At 34.9% G+C, this 13905-nt stretch overlaps 3 protein-coding genes across 3 annotated transcripts; 1 reads left to right on the top strand and 2 right to left on the bottom strand.

Annotated features, from left to right (window-relative positions):
• Window positions 1-44: 44 nt before the first annotated feature.
• On the top strand, window positions 45-5046 carry LOC118274163 (mitochondrial import inner membrane translocase subunit TIM50-C). The gene is made up of 8 exons (XM_035591583.2): window positions 45-246; window positions 753-918; window positions 1395-1566; window positions 1891-2024; window positions 2230-2455; window positions 2547-2670; window positions 2871-3073; window positions 4674-5046. The coding sequence occupies exons 1-7, from the start codon at window positions 108-110 to the stop codon at window positions 3059-3061; spliced, it is 1152 nt and encodes a 383-aa protein (XP_035447476.1). The 5' UTR covers window positions 45-107; the 3' UTR covers window positions 3062-3073; window positions 4674-5046.
• Window positions 5017-7954, bottom strand: LOC118274162 (uncharacterized). Its single transcript, XM_035591582.2, has 4 exons — window positions 7848-7954; window positions 7284-7668; window positions 6651-6863; window positions 5017-6372 (listed from the first exon to the last, which is right to left on the bottom strand). The coding sequence occupies exons 1-4, from the start codon at window positions 7881-7883 to the stop codon at window positions 5057-5059; spliced, it is 1950 nt and encodes a 649-aa protein (XP_035447475.2). The 5' UTR covers window positions 7884-7954; the 3' UTR covers window positions 5017-5056.
• A 1525-nt stretch (window positions 7955-9479) lies between these two features.
• LOC118274160 (serine/threonine-protein kinase RIO2) lies at window positions 9480-13677 on the bottom strand. Its single transcript, XM_035591579.2, has 8 exons — window positions 13510-13677; window positions 13282-13423; window positions 12924-13092; window positions 12341-12550; window positions 10853-11044; window positions 10275-10446; window positions 10019-10132; window positions 9480-9938 (listed from the first exon to the last, which is right to left on the bottom strand). The coding sequence occupies exons 1-8, from the start codon at window positions 13573-13575 to the stop codon at window positions 9501-9503; spliced, it is 1503 nt and encodes a 500-aa protein (XP_035447472.2). The 5' UTR covers window positions 13576-13677; the 3' UTR covers window positions 9480-9500.
• Between the last annotated feature and the right edge of the window lie 228 nt (window positions 13678-13905).

Below are 13905 nucleotides of genomic sequence, written 5' to 3' on the forward strand. Positions count from 1 at the left end.
TTTTCAGCTAGCAGCACTGAAGTCTTTTTATCAAGTTTTATCAATCAATCGTGACAGTTCAATGACGTTTCTTCATTTGTTGTGAATGTGATTTTTCAAATGAAATAATGTCTCTTAGAAAAGTACTTTCTCTAACAAGAACTGCGTGTTGTAACATAACAAATTTACATTCAAAAAATTATTTAAGGCAAAACGTTTGGCTGCTAACTGTAAACTCACCAAAATTTTACACAACAGAAAAATTAGGTTAGTTTCCAGATCTCGCCTTTCCACCGGCCAGATATTTAATCAATATTGTTTAAAATAAAGCAATTTTGATATTAAAATGTTAATAGAATATTTTAATAGTCTATAGCAACATTTCCAATTGTCATCCAAATAATTTCTAATAAGAAACCACTAACATACAGTGCATAGGCAAAAACATGTGAAATTCAAATAATAAAAAAATCTATTTGATAAATGGTGCTATTATCTTTTCAATTCAACCGCAGAATATACTTTGATTCCTGTTTAAAATTCTATGGTTTTCAAAATGTTTATACAAATTGTATCTGATGTAATACAGCAGTAATGTCTATGGTCTAATTCAGGTGCAATTGATTATTATCTTAGAAACTCTTAGGTTCGTGGGTATTATGTTAAATTTGCACAATTATTAGGTTTTACCAAATAATCCGTAGCTAAATTAAAATATATCTATATTTTTATTCAACAAGTAACTTCAATAATATTGCTTCTTAAATTTTCAGATAAAAAAGAGCCTGAGAAAACTGATATTTTAGGGCGATTCTTCCCACAAAGTCCTCTCACCACAGAAGATGCACAGGCTATCAAAAAGGAACAGGAGAAGTTTGAACAGGAGAATAAAGAAAAGACAGAGGAAAATGAGAAGAGTTGGAGACGAATGAAGATGGGGTATGGCAACTATTACTAACTTCTGCTGGCAATACCAGCTGTTAAATAAGAGTTAATGTCTTAGAAGCATCGGTATACAAGTTTAAATAAATAATAAATAAATATGTGCAACAATAATTTATAACTACCTACAATAATTTAAAACTAAAATAACATAAAATTATTCTCTCCGTTAGGCATCCTAAGTTTGAATCGCTTAACTCATTAAACACCATGGGGAGCAAAAGTGACCAGGGCTAGTGGAGGATTTAGTTACCTTCAACAGATTTTTGTTGGCAGTAAAGTGTTAAGAAGGACCTGCCATTGATGATTAATATACCTATCTTTTTCTAATTGATGATTAATATATCTTTTTCTAATTGCCAAATAATTGATTTCTTTTATTATAATATTTTAGTATTAAGTACCTTTGTTGATTTAACTCTCGTTATTCGTCCAGTTAGTACCATCAATAAAGAACTATCTCATTATTTCAGTTTCGCGGTATTTGGTGGAGCCATGACGGTGATGGGTGGATGCATGGTGGTGGAGATGGGTGCTCCACGCCGCGGTGAAGACGGCGAAATCATAGAGGACGAGTTCTCACATATGCCCATCGTCCTCCAATATCTTAGGCGCACGTGGAAGGAGCTCACGTTTTACGAGAAGGTAACAAATTAATATGATATTAGTTGTACTTGATCAATGTAAGTAATAGCTATAAATAATTTCTATAAAATAAAACAGAATTTTCAAATTATTATTATAATCTCGTAGGTACGTCAAAGCAAGTTTTCAGCTTTATATTGATGCTTTCCGGCCAAAAGAGGTAAGCGACATTTTTTTGGGATATCGAGCGATATAACTCAAAATCGCCAAAAACTTTCGCTTACCGGAGGGCATCACTATAAAGCTAAAAACTTTCTTTGAAGTGTAGATTATTGTTTTTTCTTGTTGCAACTATTCTTAATCTCTCATTTTCTTTATCCACAGATGATAAAAGAGCCTTCCCGTGAGAAGCTACTGCCCGACCCGCTCCCGCCGCCGTACCAGCCCACCTACACACTGGTGCTAGAGTTCACTGATGTGCTTGTCCATCCTGACTGGTCCTACCAGACTGGCTGGAGGTAGGAACAAATATTTAATTGATTTGTTGGCATACAGAAAAAATCGTATGTTAAGTTCTGAATGGTTACACATATAAGACTTAGCCATACCCACACTATTACATACACGCTTATTTTACTATTCCCGTACGATTTCCCCACACTTCTAGTACAGAGATAATTTCCATCTATCCATCACTCAAGAATACTTCTTCCTCCACATCAGGTTCAAGAAACGTCCAGGAGTCGACCAGTTCCTACAGACTGTCGCCAGTTCCAACTATGAGGTGGTGATCTTTACCTCGGAGAATGCTTTCATGATATGGCCAGTCTTGGATAAGTTAGATCCGGAGAACAAGTTCATCACATACAGACTGTTCAGGGACTCCACACACTTCATTGATGGAGTACATGTCAAGAACCTTGAGGGACTTAATCGAGATCTGTCCAAGGTAAGTCCTACATAATGGCCCTTTATGCCACTTTCTGTTTGAGAGACAGACGCGAACACATGCTTTAACCATCTTTACTTTTAAATTCCAGGTTATAGTAATTGACTGGAACAAAGCTGCTACCAAGTTCCACCCACAGAACTCCCTCATTCTGAAGAAATGGAAGGGAGCTGATGATGACACTGCCCTCCTCGACCTTGCCAACTTGCTACAAAGTAAGTACTTTTGAATTAATTATGCTCAGAAATGTGGATTCCTATAGTTTTATTGTACACATTCCGTATGATAGAGGGCCTTATTCAGAGCTAATATAATCGACCATTTAGGCAATCTGAAAGAATCAAACACATCTTTGCTAGGCGAAGTTATGTATAAACAAAAAACTAAATTAAGTATTTATTATCATCCTTCACAGCGATAGCAATGTCCGACGTAATTGACGTCCGTGAAGTGCTGACGTACTACAGTCAGTTCGACGACCCCATCGCTGCCTTCCGCGAGAACCAGCGCAAGTTGATGGAACAGCTGGAGGAGAAGGAACGCGAGAACAAGGGACCCGACCAGCCACTCACCAGGAGCTGGCTAAGGACCTTCACCAGACGCTAACTCCTGCTTTAGGTATGTCAGTAAATGATATACAAAATTATGTATTACATATAGCTGTTATATAGGTATCGCAACGTTTTGGTAAACTCACATGTAATGAATTAGGGCTACCACGCCTGTATAAATCATACGAATCAACTGTCCACTCCGCTGAAATACAACCCCTCCCCCGCTGCCCTGCGCAAGCACTGAATATAATAACTTCAGCGTCCCAATGACGTCACAACGCGAGATGCACAGTTAGTTCGTACTGGTTGTTTTTCCACTAGAGGTGTTATTGAGAAATAAGGTCACTTATTTAGTTTGTGAAGCCACTAGACAATTAATTTGATAGCTACAGTTTTAACTGTCAGGCAGGACCTTATGGTACATTAACACCATCTAGTTAGCACAAAATCGATGTCCGTTATTGACATGTTGTTTCCTCATTCAAAGAGAAATTGTTAAAAAGCAGTATACATATTTTGAAAGACTATGGCTTTGTCTAAATCTAGCCAATAAGTAACATCTATCTTTTATGGGTGGGTAGTGTTTTGGTGAATGGAAAAAAGTATCATTGTAATTATGATGTAAACAAAATTGAAAACATCAATATAGGCAAAGCAAGTATTATTATTAAAGTTCACTGTATGAAATATCATGAGCAACTAAGCTTGTTTTCACACTGCCGTAGTTTTACGAATTTAAAATAACTCCTAATTTAGTAGATGATATAAAACGATAAACATTTAGTGCAAAATGGGTACTTAAAGCGAAACTTTGCCGCCTAGATTAAATCTCGTGAATGTGAGCTGAAGCAATAGCTCTGCTATTCACAGTTAGTGCAATAGTGTTCTAAACAAATAAATATTGTACAAATACTATTTGAGTAATACAAAACACCTTTTAAATATATTGTAATAATGTTCATTTTGAACATGCCAACTGTTTTATAAATAATTTAAGAGTGCTTCCAGTTTTATGCCAATATTTTGCTAAATATTCATGAAACAACTTAACAAATAAAATATCTTCATTAAAACTTCAAGTCATAACTTATATGTATGTAATATGTATCCCAGCATTCATTTTTTAGGCTAATTCACATATAATGTCCTTTAGTACAACTGCATATTCCAGCTTATCTCGGAAAATGTACCCAAGCATTGGATTTTCTTATATAATTATTAAATTCTTATATATTCATACTATTTCGTTACTATTATTTCAACTGCAAAGTTTAAAATGTTTTACTCAACCAATCGTACAAAAGAATGGATGCCAGTCTAATGTCCACTCATTTATCGTCATTATAATATTATGCATAGTTTGATGAAATCGCAAAATTATTCAAATGTGTTCACTTTTTAAATAATGTATTGTGTACTATGTAAAATTTTTATGTTCCCCTAAAACGTAACGTTTGTTAGTTAAAACTTTCATCTAGCCATTTCTAAATTTATTCATTGTTAACCTAGATCAAAACGTTATTTATTTACATGTTTCATTAGTTCTTTGTTCTAAAACTAAATAAAATGTTTAAGGTTTTCCAGTAATTCAATTATTTCTTCCTATAGTTGTTGAAACTCTGTCCTCTAGTTGGGAGATATCAACTGTTTGTTTATTTTTTCAGTTTTCAACGAAGTACCCGAAGACTGAATGAATACCTCTGCGGGATACCTACTGATGCTATTTAAAACATTGTAAAAAAGCTAAGCTTTAACAACTTTGCATTTACATGCATTGTAAGTACTTTGCTTGATGTAACACTAATTAAATTGTTAGTATGAATGGTTGATAGTTCCCAACTTGTTACAACGACGTAGCTTCCAACTTTACGCTACTTGTTTGTACTGAGCAAGCAGCTAGAGTTCCAAACTACATCGCACCTTGTTTATGAATTAATTTAAATGTGTATATGTTTGTATGTTAATTTGATGTGTGTGAGGTTGTTTCACTTGAAAAACTCAGTCATATAGGTAGGAAATATAGTTGTTTATAAAGAATATTCTTGTTTTATTCATCATCATTGTTAAAAAATAAACTGAATGAGGATTCATTCTTAGTTTCCTCAGACGGGTTCTTAGTCCAGATGTCCAATAGTCCTGTTTCGAGTTCCTCGTTTTCAAACGCGTCATCTATTTCTTTTTCCGTGAACTTGCTCTCTTTCTTGAGAAACTTATTCTCGCCTAATTTATAATCGTCCGGTACCCTCTTTAGTTTTTTCCAAATATTTCTGATGTCTTCTATCGACGACACCTCCAAGTCTTTTGGTTCTCTCTTATAAGTTTTGCCCCATTCACTAAGAAGCTCTGCACTTGTGTCTTCAAAAAAGGCGGTCATATATTGCGGGCACAGAGTGTGACACGACACGTCCCCGAGAGAGTTTAGCATGAGCAGATGATACTTGTCATCTTGTTCTAATACTGATAGTCCAGTGATTGAAGTACAGAGCCTGTCTTCTATGGGATTATTGAGATCACAGCAGAGCATCTTTTCCTTAGCTTCACTTAGTGCTTGCAGCACGCTGGGGGGCCGGTATGGCATGGCGACACTGCTGATGTCTGTGTGCCTGGTCAGTCTGTCGGCGTGATTGCTCACTACACACAAATCCTCGCACCACTGACTGCTCAAACAGATCAGCTCCCTGTTATAATCAAACTTACGGACTGACATATAAGTGGGTAAGCACTGCATACCATGCGTCCATCTTTGTACAACTTTTAGCTTATTTTTCTCTTTCTTATTGTAACGTAAATCCATTAGGAATAGATGATGATCAGTCCCGAAGTAGAGTAGTCGCTTGTCGGTAGCGTGGCTCGCGACACTGATGTCGTTACATGCTACATCGTCTGTAATATTTCGTAGATTTTTCCACCTTTGGAAAGCAGCATTAGTTCTTTTATCATAAAGAGTAATTGCATGTTTCGCTACATGTGTAAAGTAGCCTCTCTCGGAACCAATCACTGTGCTCCAGTTGTCGACCAAACTGCTCACATTACCTCGTAACTGTCTACTCCGTCCTGTCATCCTATCTATGTTTACAATGGTCAGTTTGTAGTCTAGAGTAGTAACATACAAAATGTTTTTATGATACTCATCAAAAGATATTCCTGTGAATGGTAATGTTGAGTCCATTTCTTTAAGTTTTTCTATCTGTATGGATGTATCACACTCTAATATTTTTAGTACAAATATTTTATGTTTAGTTCTCAGTGCTATGATGTTCTGTGATGATATAGTTTCTAGAATATTAAGGCCGGGTCCACAGTCAAATGTGACAGTTGTATCATGTTCTATCAGTAAATTGTATTTTAGGAAGAGAGTAATATCTGAAAAGGAAAAAGATTGATTAATATTGTAGATTTTGAATACACCACTTAGGTGATTAAGAGGCTTATCATATTATGGTGCAATATTTAAATGTTTGTACTTGAAGAGATAAAATACAAAAATTACTAGATTAAATATGTTAAAGAAAAAGAACATTAATATACCACATTGAATTACAAAAAACAGTTCCATATAATATGGATGAATGTCGAAAAAAATAACAATGATAGTTATGATGACTACATACAGGCTACATAATGCAATACAAAATACTTACACAAACAACTAAATTCACTATGCACTAGATAATCAATTCCATACAGATTCATGAGCAGCATGTTGCCATGCCCAGCATAGTACCAGTTGTAACTGCACTCAAAGTAAATGTCCGGGTTCTGTTCGTAATGAGCTGCTATCTCTACCAGCTGCTCCGGACAATGCAATACTTCATCATTAATCCATTCATATTTGCGTTTTTTACTCATTAAACCTGTTGAACATAAAATGGTAAGTAAGATATTATTGATTATCACACTTTTTCAATAGCAAATGTGTGGTTGATTCTAAAATCCATCTATATTGTAAAATATTTATACTTAATTTTTTTAAGTGACTCATAGTCACTCATAGGATTTTACCCTGCATCATGGGTGCATTATGGATGTGTTAGGTGCAAAATGGAGTTATCCGATTAATATTATAAATGTCAAAGTTTGTATGTATGTTTGTTACTCCTTCAAGTCAAAATAGTTGAAGGGATTGAGATGACATTTGGAACAGGGGTGAACATATGTTGGATGATATTTGGGGGGGAACATGGTCGGAAATGGCACATAAGTAACTTTTATCACATGGCAGACACGTTAGTCTATGTAACATTATGTTGTAGTAAAAGGTAAAGAGAACTTACGCATAATCCTTTTATAATCAATCAAGGTGTCCTGCCAGATCATTTTCTTCTTCATATACTCTGTGACTGGGTCTTTCTTGTCAATATTTTTAATGATAGATATCATTTTTGGTAACATACTCTTGTGTGAGAATGTTTCAAAGTATCCGGAGTTCAGTCCTCCATCCCAGTCATCACTAAACACGTTTAACGGATGTCCGACTAGTAGAAAATGCTTGTTATCACGATATTTCCCTGCAGTCGTACGTCTTTGCCTCACCGTTTGACTGTAGAGTGAATAAATCTTGTTCTTTTTCTTTTGGTTATCTTCTAAATATTCTATAATTTTATCCGCTGAAGCATTGTTATCTAGTCCGTCTGCTATGAACGTAGCTTCTTTTCTTCTCTGAAAATAATACCATGAAGAAAGTTTAACCTTAACTTTATAGCAAAGTGGCAAATAAAAGTCTTTCTCTACTAAATAATGTAGTAGAAATTAAGTTAAATAAAATCTAGGTTTTTCCTTGAATTCTTATTATACCACGGTATAATCATTAAAAACGGTTCTAATATCAAGCTACATACCTTTATTATGTCGATTTTACTGTCTTCCAGAGACATCTTTATAAGTTTCTTCTAACACGGTATTTTATATTATAATAAATCCTAATAATGATGTTGTCTTAATAATTAATAAACTTTAGGTTATGTTTACAATGGGACAACAAAAACTATTTTAGTTCAGCTGACAGCTGTCTAGGATTGTCAAGTGTTATCCGTCGATTTGATTTTTTATATTCATTTGATATTAGCCTTTTGATCTATTCTATTTTTTTGCTAGTTACAATTTGCTTAATTACCGCCAAGTTGATTTAATTTAGATAAAATTCGCTGTGGCTTAATATTTTTAAAAGTTAAGGCACAGTCATAGCTTTCATAATTTCGTAAGGTACTTGTTATCTGAAATGGCAAATGGTAATATACTGCATAATAAAGTCCTTCACCATATGTAATTATGATCTTATCATCACACTTTTAATCTATTTATTAACTTTTAATATTATGCCAAAGAATCCCTATTATAAAGACATTATAAACTCATTATGTCGCACTTCCCATGGCTATTTATTACCTACGTAAAATGCTGAAAACCAGTATCAACAGTAACTGTATTTTATTCAGTATTTTAAAATGTTTGTACGCAGTATAATATTTCTTATTTCTTGTATAATTATGATAAAGAGTGGCCCAGCACCAATGCATTTATTAATAACGCGCGTTGGGCCATGCCGCGCTCAAGAGAAAAATATAGTCAAAGTTTCTGAGTTCAGCGTCACAACACAGAAATATGATTCTGAACTTAGCGGTATGGTTAATATTTCTGAAAATATTGATAATGGTTGGAAGATTAAGGTAAACCAACGACTATAGTTGATTTTGGTTGGTAGATACTTAGGTAGCTTGTAAGCTTTCATTTAATTAGGTATATTTCTTATTTCCCAGGCTACTATGCACAAATGTGCGGACATTCGTAATACAGACTCATGTGACTTCTTCAAATCATTCTATGTAATAAATAATGGCTGCAGTTCGAATGATAAAGAGTTGGATTTGTACAGCACCCTTTTCGATCATACGGTTCCAAAGTAAGGAATTGTTTTCTAGCTTTGCATTACTGAGACTAAAGTTGAAAGTTGCTAGTTCTATGAACTTATGATAATTTTATTTTTATAGAATGAAATGTCCCCTTGGGGCTGGAAGCTATAAGGTGCAAAATTATCCGTTTCATAGTGACGATAACTACGTGACGGCGTTCGAGTCTAAAACGACCACAAGTGCCTTTGGCTACACTTGTAGATTGGATGGTTTCTCTGTTTATCGGAAGAAATTAAAAAAGGTAAATTTCAAATTCACTAATGTAAGGAAAAATGCACTATATATATCGATATACAGTTCATATTTCGGTGAACTAAAAAGTCTTCTGTTGCTTCTAGATATTTTGTGCAGAAACATACTTAGAAGTGCTCTACAAGAGGCATCACGACTGGTCAAACAACACCAATGTCCAACCCAGTACAGACCAGCCTGACAACAGTCGAGAATTTGTAGATGAAAATAAATAAAAAGTTTGAATGGCAAAATTTTTAACAGTCAAAATTCGACACCATGCAACTTGATTACTGGGTATTAGGTACTTTGTTTGAAATAAAGAAACAATTACAGTAATATATAAATATTTTATTCATCCCATCCCCACAGCCCATGGCTCTCTCTGATAGTTTCTCTATTATCTCTCCTCTGTCTGGTGACGGCGCTGGCTTCTCCTTTAGCTATTGCCTTCTTCCTCTCCATCTTCTTTCGTTGCATTTCCAGATTCTTCTTTACTTGTTGCTTCACGATTTCTGGCGCTATGGTACTAGCTGATGAGTAAGTCCTCATTGACCTAACATCTGACAATGCTTTCTCAATCATTGCAAGTCTGTATTTCTGGGAGTTTTTATCTAGATCTGAATCTGATTTTTCTTCTGTTGGGTCCACAAGTTGAGGTATTTCTTCTTCATTATCCTTGTTGCCATCTTCTTGGTTGTCTTGTTCTGGTTCTGCTATTTTTAGTTTAACAGTTTTCATTGTGAGTTGATGTACTGGGCGTTCATCATTCTGTATTGACTCGTCCACCTAAAATATTTCATACAGCATATTAGCATATAAAGTTCAATGATAAATCGATAATTAAAAAACAAAATAACCGATTTTACCTCTTTCCTAAGGTCCTCTAATTCTTGTTCTGTCATCTTGTTAGTCTTTTCTTCCTCCTGGTCATCATCAGATTCTGATTCATCATCACTGACTTCCAGACCTATACCCATTTCCTGGAAAATAACCAATAATTATAAATTTCAATAACAGTACAATGATAATTGTAATAAACCTTAATCCTTGGTGTACCACAGGGGAACATATTGGGTCCCATGCAATTTAATGGAAAAAAAGAAATTAAGATATTGTTCGCACCTGAAGCAATTCATTATCAACATCCTTGGTGCGTTTGTATCCTGAACAAGCGATTTCTGTATCAAGCTCATCATCACGCTCGAGGTCACTGAACTTCGGATAAAGGTCGCTCTCGTAACCAAAGCGTTTCTTGAAGAACTCGCGGACACAGCGAACATCACGATCAAAGTAACTGTAAAGTAAATAAATTATGTTATGTTGTTGACAATGGTCACGAAAATCAATAATTTAGGATACAACGTCCCGCCTTTTGTCCCCGAGGGGTAGGTAGAGGTGCACATTACGGCATATAATGCCGCTCTATACAATGTACACCCATTTTTCACCATTTGTTTTATAAGTCCTATGTAATAGGGGGTGACCTTATTGCTATATACTGGGCACAATTCTAGACTTCGTGCTACTACTGAGAAATTTACGAAAATCCGAAAAAAGCTCAGCAATTTTTTGCCTGACCTGGGAATCGAACCCGAGACCCATTGTCGCAACTTGCAACTACTTGACCAATGAGGCAGTCTATTAATCTATCATTAGTTTAGGACATCAGAAATATGATGGCTAAAGTAAGGTAGACTTACAGCTCAGCATTGGGATGTGAAGTGGACACCATTTGTGGGAAATCAATGATGACAGGATGATTGTCTTCATCAATCATTATGTTGAACTCATTGAAATCTCCATGGATGACGCCGCAGTTGCCAAGTCTCACTATCAAGTTCATCAGCTCATCATACAAGGCTTCTGGGTCTTCTACTGAAGAGACATGAGTTCTGTAATCAAAGATATTAACAAACATCAGTCAAATAGTTACACTTATTTATAATGTACACTGCCATGCAGTCAGGCATGAGGTATTGAATTTTGCATTGGACCTATGATGCACCCCTGGGGAACCTACTAGATATGTACTATGTTGAAATCCCATGTAAAAGGGGGCAAACTTATTGCCATTGCCATAACCACTCTAACGTCCATGGATAGCACGGTATCCAAAAAAAGGAGCGTCATACGTCCATGGATACTATAGTTTCCAAAGTGACGAGTTCTGTTTAACTCCCTCTAGTTTAAAATACGGTCTTGTTTGGTGAGTTTTGACTGATTATCTATACAGCTGAATAAATTGTTCGACGAAAAAATAAGATATGGCGTTGTAATATGCTTTGACAAACAAAATATAAATTTTTAAAGTTAGTTGACTCGTTTTTGAAGTGTTTTAGTGAGTTCCAACAATAATGTCGTAAATACTACAGTTTTGTTTAATTTATCTTGCAAGTGTTATACATCAAAATAGACTAGAAGATTTGTGCTTTACGATGATGTATAAATATCACAGTTTTAGCTGATAAATCTAGTCTAATTTTAACTTCAAACGATTGTTGTTTCGAAAAAAATGGCCGGTCTGGTGTTGGCCACTTTTAGTTTTGTTTATACATATTTTACATACTTTGCATTACAATAGTATATAAAATATCGAAATACATTTCGTAATAAGCAAAATAATACATTTTTCAAAGAGAAATATACTAAATTCATTGAAGATTCCATAATAATGTCAATGTGTTCCTCAGGTTTTTTGATGTGTAAAATTACGAGTAGTGTTTTCTTTCGATTTAATTACAATACTTAGAGTTAACCGAATATAATCATATATACATCAAAAGAAAGGGTAATGAGTCTAGTTTGTTGTAAAAATATTTTATTGATAAAATATGCAATAGTTGTGCCGTATATTCTAAAAAGGTAGAAATAATTCTGTTTTTTTTCTGAGTTTCATGTTTAACCCGTTTTATTGTATTTTAAAGATTAACTAAAGATTTAAAAAAATCGTTAAGATTGATCAGTATTCTTCAATCTTTTTTTTGGTATTCTTTTCTTTATTCTAGGCATTACGGTTCAGTAGCTATATAGGTTTTTTGTTACGACGAACTTGCGAGTCGCGCGCGGTTCGGATGCCGTGCGCGGCTGGACGTTAGAGAGATAAACGGTCGCGCGGGCCGGACGTTAGAGTGGATAAGGAACATTTTCAGACTACAATAATACTGAGAATTATGAATTAGTAAACTTACAATGGTCCTCCAGTCACCAGCTGCATCACAACACAATGCCTGTTGAAGTCAATAGGCTTGGGAACAGGGAAGTCCCGGTCATACAAAGCCTTCATGTATGCAAACTCCTTAGTTGCTGATATACGGGATAGGTACAGCCAGGATGCCTTGTTGCGATGGGCATGGTAGTCCCTTTTATCTTTGATGTTGCGGAAACATGTGCGGCCCAATCTGAAATAATAGTAGAAAGACTTAAGAGAACATGCTAAATAAGATTGTTAAGTGCTAAGCATGCTGTTATTTTTAATATTGCCCCACACTAAGATTTTTTCCTGTGTCATGAGTAGATTGACAAACAAGAAATCACATCCAGTCCGAACAATCATTTGTGGATTACACAAAGAATATTGTTCTGTGCAACACAAAAAGAATTTACAAATAAAAACATTTTAAAAGTGGCGAGATCCAAAAATTGTATTGCTTCATTTTTGTGATTATTTATTAATATTAACTGAGAATTCTACACTAAACACTCTAAAATTCCATAAAACTGTTGATCCTCTAAATTCTTATAATATAAATTAATTTTGTGTTAGTTATTTACCTGTGAAGCTTCAGACATAATGGATTGCGGTCTTCGTCAGCCACTGTGTAAATGTTAGATTCCTTTCCCACACCGATCTGGTTGCCAAATGAAGCAATAACTTTTCTGTTTGTCAGAGCTTTTAGAGCAAGATAGTCGTAACCAGAGTTGGTGAGACGGTACCCATCGTCTGAGGAAGAAACATACATGAGTTATTTCTAAATATAAAGAAGGTCCTATGTATAGGGTCATCATCACAGCATAACATAACTAGTGAAAAGTGACTGTTAAATCGTCATCTGCCTACCCTTTCAGAGTTTTAAAGGCGTGGTATTTTGTTTATTCTATTAATAATAAGTGAAAGAGATACTGTACTCACAGTGTTTACCACGTTCATATGTCAACAATCTATGTTTACACAGATCTTTCATTAATTTGTGAACTCCACCATGACGGAGGTTAGCTATAGATGCCACCAGAGATCCAGGCACAAGTTCGTGGTTTTTCATACCCATTTCCACCTGCGATAAAAGAGTTTAGTTTAAAAACAAAGTTTAGTAGCACTTGGTTTGAGGTTACGTGGTATTTTTTTAGAAAGCACACTTACGGCGGTCAAGACGCGAAAGTCTTCGGCTGTTAAATAACGCAATATTGCAACGTCTAACTTGCCCATGTTGAAAGTTATTAATATTTTATCATCAGATTTTAATTTTAATAACAACAACGTGATCCCATCACAGACACTTTGACACAAAGGAAATGTCAATATTGTCAAATTGATAATGTCACATTTGACTTTGACATTTGATGACTCGTTTCGAGTTGCGTTTGATTGTTGCTTCAAAATTTATGTGGCAAATTAACAATGTTTTCTATTATTTGTCAATAATTTTTTTGACTGGTTTCAATAAAATACTTCCTATAAATTCTACTTTTTGTCTCTCTAATAAACAAATTTAATTTTTTTTTTATTGCAAACAATCACTTCTTTTTGGAAACTGAG

The sequence above is a fragment of the Spodoptera frugiperda genome, chromosome 3, assembly GCF_023101765.2.
Source record: "Spodoptera frugiperda isolate SF20-4 chromosome 3, AGI-APGP_CSIRO_Sfru_2.0, whole genome shotgun sequence".
Lineage (NCBI taxonomy): Eukaryota > Metazoa > Arthropoda > Insecta > Lepidoptera > Noctuidae > Spodoptera > Spodoptera frugiperda.

What these genes read in the sequence shown, in the direction of transcription:
- LOC118274163 (XM_035591583.2), top strand. Translation starts at nt 108, where the DNA reads ATGTCTCTTAGAAAAGTACTTTCTCTAACAAGAACTGCGTGTTGTAAC. An exon ending in TGGAGACGAATGAAGATGGG is followed by an intron (nt 919 to 1,394) that starts GTATGGCAACTA and finishes TCATTATTTCAG; the next exon opens with TTTCGCGGTATTTGGTGGAG. An exon ending in CCTTGCCAACTTGCTACAAA is followed by an intron (nt 2,671 to 2,870) that starts GTAAGTACTTTT and finishes CATCCTTCACAG; the next exon opens with CGATAGCAATGTCCGACGTA.
- LOC118274162 (XM_035591582.2), bottom strand. Translation starts at nt 7,883, where the DNA reads ATGTCTCTGGAAGACAGTAAAATCGACATAATAAAG. An exon ending in TGATTATAAAAGGATTATGC is followed by an intron (nt 6,864 to 7,283) that starts GTAAGTTCTCTT and finishes TATGTTCAACAG; the next exon opens with GTTTAATGAGTAAAAAACGC. An exon ending in TAGTGAATTTAGTTGTTTGT is followed by an intron (nt 6,373 to 6,650) that starts GTAAGTATTTTG and finishes TTTCCTTTTCAG; the next exon opens with ATATTACTCTCTTCCTAAAA.
- LOC118274160 (XM_035591579.2), bottom strand. Translation starts at nt 13,575, where the DNA reads ATGGGCAAGTTAGACGTTGCAATATTGCGTTATTTAACAGCCGAAGAC. An exon ending in CTGGTGACTGGAGGACCATT is followed by an intron (nt 11,045 to 12,340) that starts GTAAGTTTACTA and finishes CTTTGATTACAG; the next exon opens with AACTCATGTCTCTTCAGTAG. An exon ending in TAGAGGACCTTAGGAAAGAG is followed by an intron (nt 9,939 to 10,018) that starts GTAAAATCGGTT and finishes GAAATATTTTAG; the next exon opens with GTGGACGAGTCAATACAGAA.